This window comes from Odocoileus virginianus, chromosome 9 (genome assembly GCF_023699985.2).
Source record: "Odocoileus virginianus isolate 20LAN1187 ecotype Illinois chromosome 9, Ovbor_1.2, whole genome shotgun sequence".
NCBI lineage: Eukaryota > Metazoa > Chordata > Mammalia > Artiodactyla > Cervidae > Odocoileus > Odocoileus virginianus.
In genome coordinates this window covers 10,559,084-10,575,819 of record NC_069682.1, presented here as the reverse complement: position 1 = coordinate 10,575,819, position 16,736 = coordinate 10,559,084, and the positions used below count along the sequence as shown (strand labels likewise).

General features: G+C 49.6%; 1 protein-coding gene across 7 annotated transcripts in view; it reads left to right on the top strand.

The window, feature by feature from the left end:
- SFMBT2 (Scm like with four mbt domains 2) overlaps nt 1–15,302 on the top strand; it is a 176,798-nt gene extending 161,496 nt beyond the window's left edge. For all 7 annotated transcript variants that reach the window (XM_070471944.1, XM_070471946.1, XM_070471947.1 and 4 more), the window contains 5 exons: nt 4,267–4,442; nt 5,543–5,709; nt 6,041–6,304; nt 7,054–7,182; nt 10,395–15,302. In XM_070471944.1, the coding sequence (XP_070328045.1) occupies nt 4,267–4,442; nt 5,543–5,709; nt 6,041–6,304; nt 7,054–7,182; nt 10,395–10,535 (877 nt within the window). In that variant the 3' untranslated portion in view covers nt 10,536–15,302. The remainder of the gene's footprint in view (nt 1–4,266; nt 4,443–5,542; nt 5,710–6,040; nt 6,305–7,053; nt 7,183–10,394) is intronic.
- The last annotated feature ends 1,434 nt before the right edge of the window (nt 15,303–16,736 follow it).

The window sequence follows — 16,736 nt, the reverse complement described above, 5'->3', positions numbered from 1 at the left end:
TATTTCTGTCACAAGTAAATCTTGCATCACAATTTTTTTTTTAAAGGTCCCAATATGGATCATTTTGTAGATGAATGATAGAACTTAGACCACATTGAAGTCATTCTGCTTGAACTAGTTTCGGTGTTTTCATTCTGTATTTCTTTTTGACTCAAGGCCCATTTTGATTTTCTCAACTCTTAACTGAAAGGCAAGAGAGTTTGTCTCTGATTTTAATATGCTATCTAGGTTGGTCATAGCTTTTCTTCCAGGGAGCAAGCATCTTTTAATTTCATGGCTGCAATCACCATCTGCAGTGATTTTGGAGCCAAAGCAAATAAAATCTGTCACTGTTCCCATTGTATTCCCATCTATTTGTCATGAAATGATGTGACCGGATGCCATGATCTTTGTTTTTTGAATGTTGAGTTTTAAGCCAACTTTTTTTTCACTCTCCTCTTTCACTTTCATTAAGAGGCTCTTTCGTTCTTCTTCACTCTCTGCCATAAGGGTGGTGTCATTTGCATATCTGAGGTTATTGATATTTCTCCCAGCAATCTTGATTCCAGCTTGTGCTTCATCCAGCCCAGCGTTTCTCATGATGTACTCTGCATGTAAGTTAAATTAGCAGGGTGACAATATACAGCCTTGACATACTCCTTTTCCTATTTGGAACCAGTCTGTTGGTCCATGCCCAGTTCTAACTGTTGCTACTTCACCTGCATCCAGATTTCTCAGGAGGCAGGTAAGATTGTCTGGTATTCCCATCTCTTGAAGAATTTTCCACAGTTTATTGTGACCCACACAGTCAAAGGCTTTGGCGTAGTCAATAAAGCAGAAATAGATGTTTTTCTGAAACTCTTTTGCTTTTTTGATGATCCAGCAGATGTTGGCAATTTGATCTCTGGTTCCTCTGCCTTTTCTAAATCCAGCTTGAACATCTGGAATTTCTTGGTTCATGTACTGTTGAAGCCTGGCTTGGAGAATTTTGAGCATTATTTTGCATTCACACATGGATGTAAATCTTTAGTTGGTAGGAAGTTATTGGAAGGCTACACACTTCCTTATTGATGTTGGGTGGGGAGGAACCCCTTTATCTACCCTCTTAGGTTCAGTGCCTGGGAGCCTGTAAACTAAACTGACAAAAGATAGCAAGATACAAAAACCATTTCTTTGCTGGTGGGATGCATGCACACGCAAGAGTGCTCTGTGCTGAGGTTTGGAAATTACACCTACGTCAGACATAACCTAGTAGGGGGAATGGAGTGGGAAGAAAAGGCCTCTAGGGGAGGAACAGATAGGTTTCTTTGGGAAATACAAATGGGTTTTTAAGAGAAAAACTGGGAGATAAGAAAGTTCTGGATAGTTTATGCAGGCAGGAGTGGTCTTTCTTCTTCAAGGCCATGGAACTTCTCCAGGAGGAGATTTATGGTAGGTTTACCCCTGGGATTTATGCCCCAAAGAGGGGATTTATGATGACCCTTGTTTCTCTGAAGTTTCTGCTTTGAGTTCGATAACGGAATCTCCGAGAAAGCTTCTTCCTGCATCTGTTGAATGGTGAGCCGTCTTCCTCTTCAGATAGACTTTCTGTGCACTGTGGGGTCTGCCAGGGTCCCTGCGTGGCCGTCAGGGAGCCGGTCCCTCTGAGGTCCTCTCCCTTCCTGTCCTGTTTCAGAGTGTGCGTCTGACACCCATGTCAGCTCAGCACTCCCTCCCCCAGCGGATTCCTCTCTCACACCCAGATTTCTCTGGAACCTTGGTAATGCAGCCACGCTGTGGGAGAAAGAGGAAGAAGTCTCGGGAAAGCAGAAATGTAGCCAGCACTCCTCTCTGAGGACCATCTGACCCGAGGGTCTCCTCTCCCCCCGTGTCCTCCTGCGGCTCTCTCCTCCCCATCTTTTTCATCATCCTTGCGCCTCATCACTTCCTCCCTCCCCCCGTGACCGTTTCCTCGTTCCCTCCTTCCTTCCAGGAATGTTACTTGTGTCTGCTGCGGCCTGGCTGACGGTCCCATTCAACATTTCCCCCTTTTTCTTCAGAGAACTTGTGGTATGTGCTTCAGAAACCTCATCTTAAGGTTTACGGCAGCCTTGCTGGGCACTGAATAAACTCCCGCGGCGCTGTGTTGTCCCTCCGGGTTCACACTGTGGATAAAGTGAGAGGCGCTGGCCCGTGCTTTTGAGCTGCAGCCACCTGCCCCGCCTAGAGAAGAATGTCACTGGCATATAGTTGTTGAGCCTTCAGAAGGACAGGAAAGGAAAAACAAGTTGACATTAACTCAAAAGCAGCTTATCTCTCCCACTGTTCTTAGTGAACCAGATCTAGGTTTTGAGCATGAAATGTCTAATTCACAAATTGCAGCAGTGGCGATCTCATATTATACTTTCCTTTGTACAAATTGCCTGTGGTTCCTGCCGTGTTTTGAGGCTGAGCGTTGGAGACCGGCCCGCCACTCGACTGAAGATGGTTCAGTTTGATTTTTCAGCTTTACGATGTTGTGAAAGTGACGCGCGTTCAGCTGAAACTGTACTTGGACGTGAGCCTGTTGGTCTTACCCGGGCTTCTGTGCTGCCTGGTCGTCTGGGGTGGTGGGCGGAGACCATGGTACCCCGTCAGCCACGAGACCACGAGGGTGGACAACCCACACTCTTCCAACTGTCCCGGACACAGACAGCCCTTCTGTTTTTCACTTCTGTTGTCAGTTAATTACACATGATATTCAACACTTTATCATGAAATAGGCTTTATGTCAGATGGGCTTGCCCAACTGTAGGCTAATGTGAGTTTCCTGAGCACATTTATGGTGGGCAGGTGAAGCTGTGAGGTTTGATACATTAGATGTATTATTGAATACATTGCATTTTCAATGTAGGATATTTTCAACATAAGATGGGTTTATTGGGATGTAACCTCTATCAGAGGAGGCTTCCCAGATAACCCAAGTGGTATAAAGAATCTACCTACAATGCAGGAGACACAAGTTCCATCCCTGGGTCGGGAAGATCCCTGGAGACGGAAATGGCAACCCACTCCAGTATCCTTGCCTGGGGAATCCCATGGACAGAGGAGCCTGGTGGGCTACAGTCCGTGGAATCACAGAGTCGGACACAACCGAGGGATGAACACAGCCCCCGTCGGAAGTCGAGGGAGATCTGTACGCAAGTGTGTAATAGAGCAGGTGGGCCCTGCTGATGTGGAAACTGACAAGGCTGGCCTCCCTGGTGCTTCTTTCTCTACGGCAGTTTGTCCTAAAACTAACACAACTGTTCCCAGCCAGAGTTACCACTCCGTGCCTCTTTCCTGGAAAATCAATTATCGTTCAGGATTTCCACTTAACAATTAGGGAGTCCATCAAGGGCAGAGCCCAGTTGTTTTGATGGGTCCTCATTTCAGTGAACTCTCTTAAGTTTAGTGAGATGTGAATTAAATGAAGACCTGGGATCTGTTGCCAACCGAGAAATTTGTAACCATTTTGTACCAATGGTAGTTTTAAAAACTGTGTTGAAAGGTGACTTAAACCTATTTCCAAGAACTTACCTTTTCAGCCAGGGTGATCTACAGCATTGTTAATCCTAAGCACTTGAATGAGAGCTGCAGTACATATTTTTAAGACAGGAAGCCATCCAACCTGCTTTTCAGAAGATCTGGGTTCTAGTTTTACATTGGTGATTTCATGCGGTTTTTCTTGGGCAGGAGAAAGTTTTTTCTCAAAGAGTCTTGAGCCATGAATGACACTGTTTGGATTCCAGAAGCATTCTGGAGGGGTGTTCAGTTATGTATACCATGATGAGAATGGGCTTCTCTGGCAGTTCAGATGGTACAGAATCTGCCTACAATGCAGAAGACCCAGGTTCGATCCCTGAGTCAGGAAGATCCCCTGGAGAAGGCAATGGCTCCCCACTCCAGTATTCTTGCCTGGAGAATCCCATGGACAGAGGAGCCTGGTGGGCTGCAGTCCATGAGATCACAAAGAGTCAGACATGACGGAGTGACTTTGACTTCAGTCACTAGTATAAGGCACCGATTGGAAGCCTTTTTTTCGGGATCCTGGGTTCTCTGTGGGTGTCAGTGACCATGCGTGTGGTCACCACGAGAATTGCCCACAGCACTGGGCATTTCTTAAAAACAGTTCTGTGAGCTCATAAGGAACAATGAAAGCAAAGGGAAGAGAAACCACACACAGCCCACCCTGTTGTTAGAGAGCGAATGTGCTGCTTCGGAATCCACTGTATGGAGTAGATCAGCCAGCCCGTGGTCTCTTTATCACTTTTCCTTCTCTGTTTCCAGGTACAGAGGCAAAACGTACCGGGCTGTGGCCAAGATCGTCCGCACATCCGACCAGGTAGCGGACTTCTGCCGCCGGGTCTGTGCCAAGCTCGAGTGCTGTCCAAATTTGTTCAGTCCTATGCTGGTTTCTGAAAACTGCCCGGAGAACTGCTCTATCCACACCAAAACCAAATACAGTAAGTGGGAAGCAAAAGGAACCGCGACCTGTGGGTCTGCACTGTAGGGTGATGTAGTTGGTGGGCTTCCAGTCCTTTCAAACAGCTTTTCGTAGGAATAGCTGCAGGAGAATTCTTTAAGGTTTGCTTGGTAGATACTCATGCATTTCTCTCCTGGTGTAAGGAATGGGAGGGGGGTGTCTGGTTCTTTTGGGACCATGGTCCTGGACGAGCTGCACCATGGTTCTCTCTGGGTATCAGACACTGATGTATAAATGTTTGTTCACTTAACCCATGGGTGGGTTTCTCGACGGTTTTTATAAACACCATCTTTATGGACCTAGTTTATGGACCTGGTGAGAGGTACTGGAAATAGATAGTTTTGGTTGGTCATTTTGCATCTGAGAAAATTGCAGTCTGGAGGCTGGTGACTTTCCTCTCCGGTACAGCAGCTTGGAGATGTGTGGACCCCCGTCTGTCACCTGGGTGCGTTTGGTGTTTTCTTTCTGATGCCTCCAGCCATTAGATAAAGCTTCCTTTGGTGCGTTTGGTTCTTTTATGAGAGCTCCATACGGAACAGTTGAAGCTTCAGTTAATTGAGGAAGCGTTCTGGATGGTGATCATAATTGAAAACTGGATTGCAGTCGGTTTTAATTAGTTGATTAGACATTCAGCTTATAAAATGCATCAGTATTATTGAAATTTGGTGAGAAATTTTCTAACACAGACCTATAGCTCTGCTGTTGAATTCAGAAGTAAGGGAAGTGTCCACTGAAGGAGTAAAGAATAACAGGTAAGGAACACTATTTGAAAAGTAAAAAGATGCCCCATTAATTTGGCCTGCGTGTTCACCACCAGTTCTGAGAGGGGCCACTTCTGCCCTTGATACCTGTGACCACAAGGACATTGAAACAGGGTTCTTCCCTGTGAGCCATTTTTGTCAGAATTGTTTCCCGAGATGCGAATGGGATGTGAAGCTTCATCTCAATTGTTGATCTCCTTTCTCTCTCTCTCACTTCCCTCTCCCTCTGCTTTCATTTTCCATCTTTCCTCCCTCCCTCTTCCTCCACATAAGCCCTGGATGTAACCTTTTAACAATGATTTTAACCATCTCTCTCTAGCTTACTATTATGGGAAGAGAAGGAAGATCAGCAAGCCCCCGATTGGGGAAAGCCGCGTTGAGAGTGGACACCCTAAACCGGCCAGACGCAGGAAGCGACGAAAATCCATGTTCGTGCAGAAGAAGCGGAGGTCGTCCGCTGTGGACTTGGCCACAGGCTCCGGAGAGGTACGTCCGGCTCAGACGCTGCTGACGGTCGATCGGGAAGCAGAGCTGCAGCTTCACTGCTGATACTGAGGCCGTGGTTTGATGCCGAGCGGTGGGGATCATGAGCCGGTACCCTGTCTTACCTGTAGAATAGACTGAACACTGCAGCGTCTCCGGCAGACAGAGGTCCACTGGGGCCCTGTGGGTGGGACCCTGGGGTCCGTCTTCTGGGCCTCTTTGGACAAACCTCACGAGGAGGGCGGCGCGGGTGCCAGGCAGGGGAGGGTCTGTGGGGAGTGGTAGGCCCCCTCCTGCCTTCTCTGCCGCCTCAGTGTACCTCCCATCCCCCTAGGAGAGTGAAGAGGAGGATGCAGACGCCGTGGACGATGACTCTGGGAGTGAGGAGACCGGCTCCGAGATCCGTGATGACCAGACAGACACGTCCTCGGCCGAGGTGCCCTCAACCCGGCCCCGGAGGGCCGTGACCCTGCGGAGCAGCGTGGAGGCCGAGCGCCGGGCCCCCATGGAGAGGACGCGCAGGGCCCGGAGGGCGCCGGCCGCCCCCCAGGCCGAAGGGGCCCCCCGGAGTCCGGCCGCCAGCCAGGAGGCAGCAGAGGTGAAGCGTGGGTCGCATGGACTGGCTTGTCTGGTGCCCCCAGTGGGGACAGCTCCGGGTGCACTTGGGCCCCTAGTTTAAGATAAATCTCTAGCAGCTGCTCCCGCTGAGTTCCTGAATCGGGGCCAGAAATCCTGGTGACTCCGCATCCAGTGAAGGGGGCAGTGAGCCTCAGGATGGGGTTCTGGGGAAGACTTGAAAGCCACAGGGACTCTTGTCAGGGGAACAGACAGCAAGTCCTCATGGTCCCATTAAACCCTGGGCTTTCCCTCCTTAGGAGACCTTATGATGCTATAAAATGTGTAGTCGGGGCGTCAGGTCTCCCCTGAACCCACGTGTCACACAGTCAGCTGGCAGGTCGCTGGCACCAGCATCACACACGTCCACGGGGGCAGAGCGGCCTCTCGTCCAGTCACCGGCTCCTGCCACTTCTTCACCATCAAGGATGGAGCCAGTGATGAGCTGGCCCCAGACCTCCTGAGCTTGGGAGTCACAGTCACCATCGCCATGCCTTGTTTTCTTTTTTTTTTTTATTACCTCTAAAGACGCACAAGTCTTAGAAGCAAAGTCACAGCCCAGATGAGTTGCTTAGCACCTCCCTAGATACTGGCTGTAGCTGTGTCTGCCCGGGTGCCCAGTAAGGAGGCCGCATGCGGTCCAGGAAGTCTGGATGCAGCCCGCTGGGTTCAGAGAGTGTACAACCATCTAGGAAGCAATGAAAAGACCTCTCGCTTCTCTTCCATCTGCAGGATGTGAAGCAGGAGGAGGAAGAGAGGTTGGTTCTGGAGAGCAACCCGCTGGAGTGGTCGGTGACGGATGTGGTGAGGTTCATCAAGCTGACGGACTGCGCGCCCCTGGCCAAGATATTTCAGGAGCAGGTATGGGCTTCTGTCCTGGGTCTTCTGTGTCAGCTGGCTTCCTGGGAGTCGGCCACGCCAGGGGGACGGGCCTTGTCATTACTGGGGGCAGAGAGCAGGAAGCTCCACACGTGGTCCCACCAGCACCCCTGCGGGGGCTCTGACATCTGATGGAGATGACATCTCAGGTTTCCCTGGGTGTTCTCGGATACCCTGTGGGGGGGGAGAGGGGACGCTGGGGGGTCTTAGGTGGCCTGGCCAGGCTGGTGGTCAGTGCTCCTGGCTTTGCCTTTGCTGACGGGTGGGGGACGCTTGTCCCACAGTCAAGCAGCTGTCGTCTGAGAGGCTTCTGTCTTCCCAGCTCCATCTTCCAGGAGAGAGAGCAGAGGCTTTGGTTGGGTTGCTTCATCAGTGCCCATTGACACTTCTGGACTGCCTGCTTGTTGAGTAGTAAAGTCATAGGACTCGAGTTTGAGCAAACTCTGAGAGACAGTGGGGGACAGGGAAGCCTGCCGTGCTGCAGTCCACGGGGTCGCAGAGAGTCCAACACGGCTGAGTGACTGAACAGCAACAATCCTAAACTCACAGGAGGGCAGCCGACAAACGGAAGCCTGAGCTCTGGCCACCGGGTTGCATCTGGGGTCCCACGTCCCTGGCTGGTCTTGTTCCTCTCTCCACTCCCTCCAGGACTTTCACGTCTCTGGAAAAAGAGAGAAAAGTCTACTTGATCTTCCCAGAGGCAGAAGCCCCCAGCCCCCTGCGTTTTACTGAACACTGCTTTCATCACTGTTCATCGGATTCAGTGTTGATTCCTTTTCTAAATACCTGGTAATAAGGAAGGAAGTGAAAACAGAGCTGATTTGAGGAAGAGGCTAAAATACTGCTTATCCTGAGTCGTGCTTCATTAGACTTTAATCCCTGTTTATAGTAAAATGTCAGAAAGTTTTGTGCCTTCCCAAGTTAAGACGTCTAAAACATTCCTGACACTTGGCCACTCTTAGGATCAATAAGGCGCATCTTCTCACATCACTGAGAGACTCGGCCCTGTATTTCTCTTGCAGAGAGAAAAATAGGTAGAATTTAGTTGATCGCAGCCTTGTTTCTATTTAACGTCTACGTAAGGCCATTTCATCTGTCACAGTAGAAGGCCGTTGTTCGTGGGGCTGCCTGACGTCTCTGGGCACTTGCGGGAGTTTTTGTTCACTCAGACCTTCAATTACTAATTTGTTCTTTCACTTTGAGCCCAAGTGCTGCAGCTCTGATTTGATGAGGCCTCCAGGGGGTCACTTCAGGTGTTGGATGAGTTTTTAGGTGAACAAGGAGGAGCTGGGGGTTTAGCCTGTGTGAGAATTCACAGCACATGGAATCACAGCCACACGCCTTCCCTCCCCTAATTCTGAGTGGTAAATTCAGAGACTGTCATAATCACCAGGAGCTTTTACAAAAATTGCAAGTTTCCTGTTGCCAGAATATATGCTTTTTGATTCTGAAATGTTACAGCAGCTGCTTAAAAAACCTATACTCTATAATTTCATGCTGCAAACATGTACAGTATATAGGAAACCGCCACACATCTATAAAAACACAAAACTCATAAAATTTTGACAGTCACTCACCTTTTGTGAATCACAGTCATGCAGTAAGCAAACTGCCCAAATTGCTTCTCCTCCGTTTCTGCTCACCCTCCAGACTCTATCATTTCCTTTCCCCACCTTTGGACTTTCGTGTTCATCACGGCCAGTTCTTCCCGTGCGTTCTCTTGGCGCGTGTTCAGTGAGCCCGTTCTGTGGCAGCGGGAACTGCTCTGGGTGCTGAGGATAGAGCTGGGGCAGCAAAGACCCCGCACCCACTTGCCTCCCTGCTTTGACAGACAGTTCAGCACGAGGCTGTCCCTGGCCCCCCAGCATCTCCGGCTCTGGCGACCTTTCTCGGCTGTGCCCTGGGTGGCTCCTTATCCGTTCTCGGGCTGCAGGAGAAAGCCCGTCTCACTCATTTTGTGTCTCCTGCATCTTCTCTGGGGGCTGACATACAACTAGTTCTATATATATTTTGTCCGAATCTTAGCCACCCCATGGACTGTAGCATGTGAGGCTCCTCTGTCCATGGCGGACTACTGGAGTGGGTAGCCATGCCCTCCTTCAGGGATCTTCCTGACCCAGGGATCGAACCCAGGTCTCCTGCATTGCAGGAGGATTCTTTTACCAGCTGAACTACCAGGGAAGCCAAGAGGCTTATAGCACCTCCCCCAAAATTAATTTATGAATTTAGGGTGGTTGTTTTTTGTTTTTTGTTTCTTTTTTTGCTTTAGACATTTGCAGAACAGCTAAATAAGCCAGCAGTTTAAGAACAAACACTGCCTCTGTGAAACTCCCTGACCCCTGCTGAGGTGCCTGCCTGCCTCAGTGCTGTGGCTATTGCCTCCCTGGCAGCCCCAAGGCTCCCGCTTCTCCGGGTGGCAGGATCCCAGGGTGTCTGCTCCTGCCCACCACAATCTCTGTCGTTATCTCGGGCCTGCAGGCTCTCAGACCCTCACCCATTTCCTCCGAATGTGAAGGCTGGGTGCCCTGGAAGGGGTTGCAGTGACACTCAGTAGCCCAGTCAAACAACATCTGGATAAATAAACCCAGTTCTTACGGGAAGCAGGCTGGTCAAGGAGCAGAGCTGCCCGAGGCAGGGTCCTGAAGCCTCGGGCAGAACCTTGCTCTTCTTTCTGCAGTGACTGCGGCTCACCCACCACTGAGTGAGTCTCTCCATCGTGGGGCCCCTGTGTATGGATGCAGAAAGCTAAATAAGACAGAGCTCAGGCCTCATTCTGGCTGACACAGGTCACAGATGTAAGGGTGTGCGTGCACACACGTGTCTAAGCGCACATGTTCTACGGAGGATCGCGTTGTGTGGTTAACGACGTCTCCGCCCTCCTGATGGGAGCTGTCACGGCCGGTCTCCTGTTGGTGGAGAGCCCTTTTCAGGGCTCAGAGAGTCACCGCAGAGCAGCGGGGGGACACCACAGCCCAGGACAGGCTGGACCTGGGGGCCGGGGGGGCTTGCCCACCACAGCCCCAAGGGCTGGAGCTCGGGGACAGCCGAGTCCAGCCCTCCGTCCCTTCCAGTCCGGGCTGGTGAATTTCACAGTAGCCAGTGTTCTTTTAGCAGAAACGTTTTCTCAACAAGGGGTTAGGCAGCCATCAAGCCAAGTTGCCGTCTTGGCTCTAACCTGCTCTCTCTCCCAGCAGGACATCGACGGGCAGGCGCTCCTGTTGCTGACGCTCCCCACAGTGCAGGAGTGCATGGAGCTGAAGCTGGGCCCCGCCATCAAGCTTTGCCACCAGATTGAGCGGGTCAAGGTGGCCTTCTACGCCCAGTATGCCAACTGACCCCGCCCTGCTCCCAGGCTGCCCGCCGGCCCGCTGAATGCCGCGTCTTGGGTCTCAGGAGGTTTCCCGGACTGGAACTTCTGTTTTCCCCAGACGTGTGTGATGGTGCATCCAACAGGTGTCCACACGAGGGCCTCCTCCGCCCACCAGCCTGCTTGACATTTCCGCGTTTGCAGAGCACCCAAGCCCACAGCCGTGGTCCTGCAGGGTGTGAGTTACCGCTCATACCCTACGGGTGTGGACCTGCATCTCTGTAGACCACACCCCATCTTTCTCCTACCCCAGACCAGGCAGCTTCCTAAGCCAAGGCCCATGCTTCAAAAACCCGGCACAGCTGATGTCTTTTCCGTCGTGAGCCGGAAGGAGGTCTTCCGGTGACCTCACTGTCCTTGTACCCCAAGTGCCTCCATAGGTGCTTCTTTCAGGTCGATACGCGTGGCTGTCACTGCAGTTTGGTCTGGTGGCAGCTCATTTCTCACGCACGGCTCTGGGCGATCTTTCAGATGACAGTTAGCGGAAAAGGGACTCTGCCTGTTAGGCAGTGAAGGGAGAAGGAGCATGTCAACAGTGGGGAGGTGGGCATCCAGGGAGCCTTCAGGGAGGAGACATGCTTGCCGTCCTATGGAAGGCGTTCCTTGCTGACCTTGGAACCTTCAAGGTCCCCCACGTTCTGAATGACCATGACCAGATGGAAGAGGGACTCCTCACATCTTTTGGGGCATCTTGAATTGTGCATTGAAGGCAGAGCTTCATTCCGGAGAGCAAAGCCGGGGGGAGATTGGGGAAAGCTGCTGATGCTCCTCCCCTGAGAGGGGTCACTGCCCCGGGTTTCCCGGGGAGGTCCCCTCTGAGTCCCACCTTGGTCACCTCTGCAGAGGCAGAGGCACACACGCCCCTGGGTCAGCCAGTGACTGACCCCGTCATCTGGGCTGATGTTGAATCACCCTGGACCTCCTTCCAGTAAACCGACAGGTATGAACTCTTACGATGTGGCGGGGACGTGGGTCCCCTTGTCCCCAGCCTGCTCCTGCTGTCAGGGGAGAGTCTGGATTGGCCAGAATGAGACAAAGAGAGTGACCGCGCCACAGCTGCAGCCCACCCTGCCTCTGGTTTACTTGGGATGTCTCTTGGCAGTTTTCATTAAGTGGGTCCCGTCATTTATAGGGAGATCCATGGCTCCAGGAGCCAGCTGGTCTCTGGAACCAGGCACTTGTCCACATGCACCCTGCAGTCCCAAACGGACCATTGTCTTCTGGGCTGGTTGTTGCTTAAATGCCTTTTTAAACTTGTGCGCGGAAGCTGGGCCTCCACATTGCCCCGGAGAGGCGGGGTGCACAGCCTTCTCTTCCTTTATTATTTTGACCTTTTCTCTTTGATGAGAGTGTCAGCAGTTCCAGGAATAACGTCCTGGGTGGGCTGATGAGCTGCTCGTATTTCTGCAACACACGGAGGCCCGACGCCCTGTCAGATCTTGAGAGGCTCAATCACGGAGGCTAACCTTTTGTCATCATCTGTCACCATTACTGATGAAAAGGGGAAACACACACTTCGTGGTTGAGGCTGTCGTCTCCCCCGTGACTGGCCCTAAGGCAGGTTTAAACGTTTGGCGGTGGAGTGGCCGGGAGCCCCATCTTCTCGGCCCGAGTACGGACAGTTCATGGGGAGTCAGGCCTGGCCTGTGGTTTGATTTCTCTGAGCTCAAGTTTCCGCCCTTTCTCTGTTCTTCATCTCTTGTCTCCTCAGCCGCGGGCTTTTGTCCTCAACCCTCCGTCCCAGGGAGGTCAGCTCTGTCAGCTGCTTGAGAAGGGCCTCCTTGTAAGGTCTTGGGGGTTTTCCTGCCTTGGACATGCTTGTGATCCTCACTGTGGCCTTTCCTAGCTGAGCTCTTCTCATTGCACGTGGGGTGCAAATGACGGGGGGCCACTCACCCTTTCAGAACGAGTGTCGCCTTCTCGTGCCCTCCCTGGATGGCTCTGGGGCGGGTTGCACTGGACCACTGTGCTCTCTGGCGCCCGTGGGTGGGGGGGTAAGCCCTGGAGGCCTCCCACCTGGCAGCTGAGGAAGACACCCCGCCGTCGCTGGGGCCGCGGCCTCTCCCCGAGGGGCCAGGTGCCCAGAGACCCTCGTCCTCGGTCTCTGGGGGCTCAGCCCTGTCTACCCGCGTGCCTGGTGAGGGCCCGGCCGTGCCAGGCCGGGAGAGGTCCAGCTGCAGCTTGGGCTCGTCGAGGTGCCGTCAGCCCGCCCTGCTGGGAGCCGGGAGACTCTTCAGGGTCAAGAAGATGTTTTTCGTTCCGAGTGCTGCCCACGCGGAGCCCTCCGGCTCCGGCTCTCCGGGAATCCTCTGCTGGCTCTGTGCCGCTTCCCGTCAGCGGGACTTGAGCTGCAGAGTGTCCAGTGGCGTTCCTGTCTCTGTAGGGATCACCGCTCACCAGCTTCCGTCTCAGAGAAACGGCTGGTTTTCAAGGAACGTTTGCCTGTCGTGACTGTCGTTACTCTGTTTCTGTCCCTCGTGGCGGGAAGAGTTCATCTCACACCTGTAGCCGCCAGCGCACCACGGCCCCTGGGATAAACCCTTCTTGGTGGAAATGCTCCACCCAGCGATGCCCCCTTCCCTCTTCATCCCCAGATGCTGCCATCTCCCCGCGGCCTCCCAGAAGACGCTTTGGGACCAGAGTCCTCTCCTCTGTTCACCACACTGCTTGGTCCCTTCAGGAACTGCCTGAGATGCAGATGCTTCTGTCTGTGCAGTGTAGCAGCTCATCTCAAAGGCTGAGTCCATCACTCAGTCCCACCCTAAAGCTAAGGATGCTTCTGTCGACCTCTGATCTCTTGACTGTTTGTGTCCTGTGTTAGGAAAATCTCTTATCCACAAAAATGTAAACCTAGAAAGAGTAAGTAAGGTATGACCCCCATTACAGAAGAACTCATTTTTTGCTTTACCAAAAAAAAAAAAAAGCAAAAACCCAGTTTCCTTCACCACAAAGTTGCATAGTATGGAGAAATCCATCACTTTTAAAATTAGGTTCATTTGATCAAAGTTTGACTCACAGTTTGCACTGTATAGCTGTTAGGTTGCTTTGCCTTATTTGATCATTTTTGAACGGTGATTTCCTGTGTTTGATCTGTTTCTCAATGAATTAGAATGACTCAGACCTTTCACACTGGCCCACACGACAGTCTCTGAAAGGTTGGTTTTGATCAGCCTTTGAAGATTGGTCTCAGTTTCCTTAATGTGTCAGAGAATCTGAAGTATTGTTATCAGGCGAGTTCTGAGACTTGCTTTTTATCTTAAACCAAGTGTCCCTATCTAAGGACATCGTTTTGGAAGCATTAGAAGTTGCATACTAATTTTGTCAAACACCTATTTGTGTTTATTTCTGTAGATAGAACTGTAGAAACAGTTGCGTTAAGTAAAATCTTTGTGGTTTGAGCACTGTTGTTGCTTTTTTGGTGAATCTAGGCTCCAAGTCCTGCTCTATCCTTTGTCTTTAGAAAACTGAGACCAACGGTACAGTTTTTTGAAAGGAAAAATAGTAAATTTTCAGGTAGCTGTAGTTTTTAAGGTACAAACAATTGTTAGGGATGCATACATACCGCTTGTGAAATAACTGAATAACAAGAGAAGCTCCATTGGCAACAATTTCAGTGTCATGATTCTCTTTCTTCCTTGACTTGCTCTTTTCTGTTCAAGAGTTCTTTGGAAATTGCTTTACTCCTTCCAGCTGGGTTGAGTTTTTACATTGGGCAATTCTCATAACCTTTATCACTAGTTTTTGCATTGATTTGCATGGGTCCTGAACCCAAGGCACCGGTATCCATCTGTGCTGTTTTTGACCCACTGAATTCACCTAAAAATTCTAAGTGCTAACACGGTGTTGCCTTGGGTTTTGGTTAAGTAAAGCATCTCTGGTTTAGAGGATTGGTAATAACACAGTATCCTGAGCTGCAGACTTTCTATCTTACTGGTTTTATTTTTAAAATGGCTAGGCTAGGATTGGGTACCAGTGAGGACCAGTAGGTCAATAGCTGCATCGCCGGACAGATCAGGGGCTTCATGTGGACCAGAGGGATGTGTTGAAGAAAAAGTTCTAATCGGCATTTGCTGAAAATCACTTTACAGTGGGAGATGGAAGACAAAAAATGTTTTAAATGACAGAAAAAAAAGATCATCTCATTTGTTGTTCAGAATGGGAGCCTGCATGAGGTCTAGAAGCATAAACTACCCCTAGTCGTGACCGTCGAAAGCTGTTTTACTGCTCTGCGTTCCAGTTTGAATAGTTTGTATTGGAACTTGATTCATATCTTGTGTCTGTTTTGGTGCATAAAAGAGAAGAGTTGGTGTTTTTACTTTTGAAATTGCAGGACAAAAGGGCATGTCATTGATTTGCTGTAAGATTATATTCTGTATATATGTTTTCATGTAAATAAATGAAAATCTATATCAGAGTTATATTTTAATTTTTATTCTAAATGAAAAAACCCCTTTTTACTTGAAAAAATTGTAAGCCACATTGTTAATAAAGTAAGAATAAATTCTATGGTTTTGTTTGTGTCTTTATGTGGAAAGTTATTAAATATTATTTTTAAGGTTTGGGTTAAGATTATGTCTTGTTTTATTTCCCACTGTGCACTGCAGCAAATGTTTATAGGGTTTTAGTAACTGTGGCTCTCAAAATCCTATGTTACTTTTCAAGGTCACCTGCTTGTTCTGGATATTTTTACTCAGGATCTTGTGTTTATTCTTTTTATTAAAACATTATATCCTCACACAGTCGCCTCCAGCCTTCCCATTTTCCATTGTTTCAGGATCACCTTGTGCGTTAGTAGGAACACTGATTTATGGCCAGGAGAGTGATAAGTAAACAGCTGTGTTTAAATTTTTCACTGCCCTTCAGTGACACAAATAGGTATAAACATCCAGGTTGGAAGAGGAGGAGATTTTTGCGTAGATCCTGGGGTCCCTGTCTCCAGGTTGGAATGTTCCTTCCCCTCCCCTGCCACTGCCTGGGCAGCATCACTGAGGCATGCAAGGTGAGGGGATGGGAGACCTTTCAGGGAAAGGGGATGGGGGAGTGCTCAGCAATTTCTGCTTCCGGCCGTAGACTGTCTCCAGCATCTTGTCGTTCAGTTGCTTAGTCGTGTCCGACTCTTTGCGACCGCACCAACACCAGCACGCGAGGCTTCCCTGTCCTTATCTCCCAGAGTTTGCTCAGACTCAGGTCTTTGATGTACTCCTCTCCCAATTTTGAGCCAGTCCATTGTTCCATGTCCAGTTCTAACTGTTGCACCTTACTTTGCTTTAAATGTATTCTTTCACCCTGCTGGCATCAAATTCTGCAAATAGTTTTTTATTTTGCTTTTAATTATGGGAGCTTTTGCTCTTAGTAAAGATTTAATAGCATATGGTTCATTTTCCCAAAATATCCTAGCAGCATCTAGATCAGGATTATATGGCTGAGTACATACAATTGCATTTTTATTTGTGATGAAGATGTTTGATGACAAGCTTACAGATCAAATATATAATAAGGGAAACCAAACACTTTTCCAGATGTCTAAACTGAATGACTATGCCAAAGCCTTTGACTGTATGGATCACAATAAACTGTGGAAAATTCTGAAAGAGATGGACATACCAGACCATCTGACCTGTCTCTTGAAAAACCTATATGCTCTCCGGCGTGGGGGGAGGCGGGTAAAAAGAAAAAAAAAAAAAAACCTGTATGCAGGTCAGGAAGCAACAGTTAGAACTGGACATGAGAACAACAGACTGGTTCCAAATAGGAAAAGGAGTACATCAAGGCTGCATATTGTCACCCTGCTTATTTAACTTATATGCAGAGTACATCATGAGAAACGCTGGGCTAGATGAAGCACAAGCTGGAATCAAGATTGCCGGGAGAAATATCAATAATCTCAGATATGCAGATGACACCACCCTTATGGCAGAAAGTGAAGAGGAACTAAAAAGCCTCTTGATGAAAGTGAAAGAAGAGAGTGAAAAAGTTGGCTTAAAGCTCAATATTCAGAAAACTAAGATCATGGCATCTGGTCCCATCACTTCATGGGAAATAGATAGGGAAACAGTGGAAACAGTGTCAGACTTTATTTTGGGGGGCTCCAAAATCACTGCAGTTGGTGACTGCAGCCATGAAATTAAAAGACGCTTACTCCTTGGAAGGAAAGTTATGACCAACCTAG